This window comes from Gekko japonicus, unplaced genomic scaffold (assembly GCF_001447785.1).
Source record: "Gekko japonicus isolate JY-2015 unplaced genomic scaffold, Gekko_japonicus_V1.1 scaffold498, whole genome shotgun sequence".
NCBI lineage: Eukaryota > Metazoa > Chordata > Lepidosauria > Squamata > Gekkonidae > Gekko > Gekko japonicus.
In genome coordinates, this window is record NW_015177022.1 from 716,925 (window position 1) to 719,209 (window position 2,285).

A 2,285-nucleotide genomic window follows, 5' to 3' on the forward strand; every position below is an offset into this window, starting at 1 on the left:
CCTGGGGAGTCCCTAGAGGTTTTGAGGTGGGATTGGGGAAGGGAGAGGCCTCAGCTGGGTATAATGCCACAGAGTCCACCTTCTAAAGCAGTCATTTTCTCCAGGGAGACAGATCTCTGCTGCCTTGAGTTCAGTTGTAAGTCTGGGGGTGGGGGGTTTCCTTCAGGCCCCATTTAGAGGTTGCCAAGCCTAGGCCTGCCAGCCCTTTAGGGTTGCCAGGTTCCCCCCCTGGCCACCGACAGGGGATTCTGGATAAGGTTGCCAGGTCCAGGCTGGGAAACTCCTGGAGATTTGCGGGAGGAGCCTGGGGAGGACAGGGACCTCAGTGGGGTACAATGTCACAGAGTCCACCCTCCAAAGCATCCATTTTCTCCATGGGAAGTTATCTTTGTAGTCTGGAAATGAGCACGAATTACAGGGGATCCCCAGGTCCCACCTGGAGGCTGGCATCCCTCAGCAGCACCCTCTGGGTGACTTGATACCACCTGATTTGCATGACTCAAGTAGGCCCAGCTGCTTGCTACTGTTCATCAGCAGCCATCAGTTAGAGCTTCAGATTAGGGTTTGCAAGACCCAGGTTCAGATCCCTATCTTGCAGTGGAAGCTAACTGGGTTATTTTGGACCAGTCACATACATTCAGCCTAGCCAACCTCACAGGGTTGTTGTGCAGATAAAAAGGAGGAGAGAATAATGTAAGCTGCTTTGGTCCCCACTGTGGAGAAAGACTGTAATTTTTCTAGGTAGAGGCTGTGGGGGAGGGGTGTGGAGATGGAAAGTTGCAGACAGAGAGGCAGATAAAGGTAGGTTGGCTGTTGGGTGGGAAGGAAATTGTGTTGCCAACTCCAGGTTGGGAAATTCCTGGACATTTGTGGGGTGGAGCCTGGGGAGGGTGGGATTGGAGGAGGGAAGGAACTACAGATCAGTATAATGCCATAGCTGGAGGAGAAAAAGAAAAGGGGGGCAGAAGGGAGAAAGAGTATGAGAGAGGTAGAGGGAGACAGCAGGAGGAAGCAAAGATGTGAGGAATAGGATAACCATTCCGCAAGTTTCTTGCGGGTCTCCACTTGTTTAAATATAACATTGAATCTTGACGAATCTTAATGGCACATTGAAGAAATGGAACAACCTTCTCAGTTATGTCAGGAAAAACATCATTCAAAATATATTGTGCCTTAATATGATCAGACAATCCCATTTTATTTTCAAAAATAGGGTCAAGATATTTAAAATGAGGAGCTGCGGTGGCTCAAGTGGTTAAGACGCTGAACTGCAGGCTGTGGAAGGTCAGTAGTTCAGCAGTTCGAGACCCGGGTTGCCGCATGACGGAGTGAGCTCCTGTCTCTAGTTCCAGCTCCTGCCAACCTAGCAGTTCGAAAGCAAGAAATTGCAAGTAGATAAATAGGGACCACTTTGGTGGGAAGGTAACAGCGTTCCGTGCTCCTTGGTGTTTAGTCATGCCGGCCACATGACCACGGAAACGTCTTCGGACAGCGCTGGCTCTTCGGCTTTGAAACGGAGATGAGCACCGCAACCCTAGAGTCGGACTTGACTGGCTTTCGAGCAAGGGAACCTTTACCTTTACTTAAAATGAATGTTTGCATAAAAAGGGCAACAAAAGAAGATATGTGAGATTGTGTCAATACATTTTAACTTACTGCTTTTGAGTGATCTTTGTATACTTATGTTTTTATTATATATGATGCCGCAGGCTAAATATCAAGCATGTGCATTAACTGAGGGAGATTATTGTTTAAAATAAGTAACATTTTATCTTGTGTTTTTCCTACCCTTTTCTAGACAAAATGAGACAGTAATTCCTAGCGAGTTGCCCTTAGTCCAGGAACTGACGTCCACTCTACGGGAATGGGCAGTTATCTGGCATCAGCTCTATGTGGTGAGCAGTGACCCTCTTCTCTTGTTTTGACCTTTGCTTATGGAGAAGCAACATCATACCTGGAATATTTAGACAAACGTACTTGGCAGTGGTTCAGACAAGCTCGCAAGCTGTTTGTCACACAGTGCATTCTGAGAATGAACCTGATTGGTTTTTTCTGACATAGGTAGGGAGAGGGCTGTGATAGGAAGGGTCTCCAAGCCAAAGGTGGAATGGCCCTCCCAGTTAACTATGAAATGCCCAAGGTTATGCCTGGTGCTGCTCATTTACCTTTTAAGGTATGGGATGAGTAGGTGGAGCAAGTTATTATTTTTATTTATTTATTTATTTATTTATTTATTTATTTATTTATTTATTTTTTATCCCGTTTATTTATTTATTTATTTATTT

At 45.9% G+C, this 2,285-nt stretch overlaps 1 protein-coding gene across 1 annotated transcript in view; it reads left to right on the forward strand.

Moving 5' to 3' along the window:
* Window positions 1-2,285, forward strand: part of DOCK5 (dedicator of cytokinesis 5) — a 178,144-nt gene that overhangs the window by 60,087 nt on the left and 115,772 nt on the right. Inside the window, exon 5 of the mRNA XM_015427785.1 lies at window positions 1,799-1,895. Within this exon, the coding sequence (XP_015283271.1) occupies window positions 1,799-1,895 (97 nt within the window). The remainder of the gene's footprint in view (window positions 1-1,798; window positions 1,896-2,285) is intronic.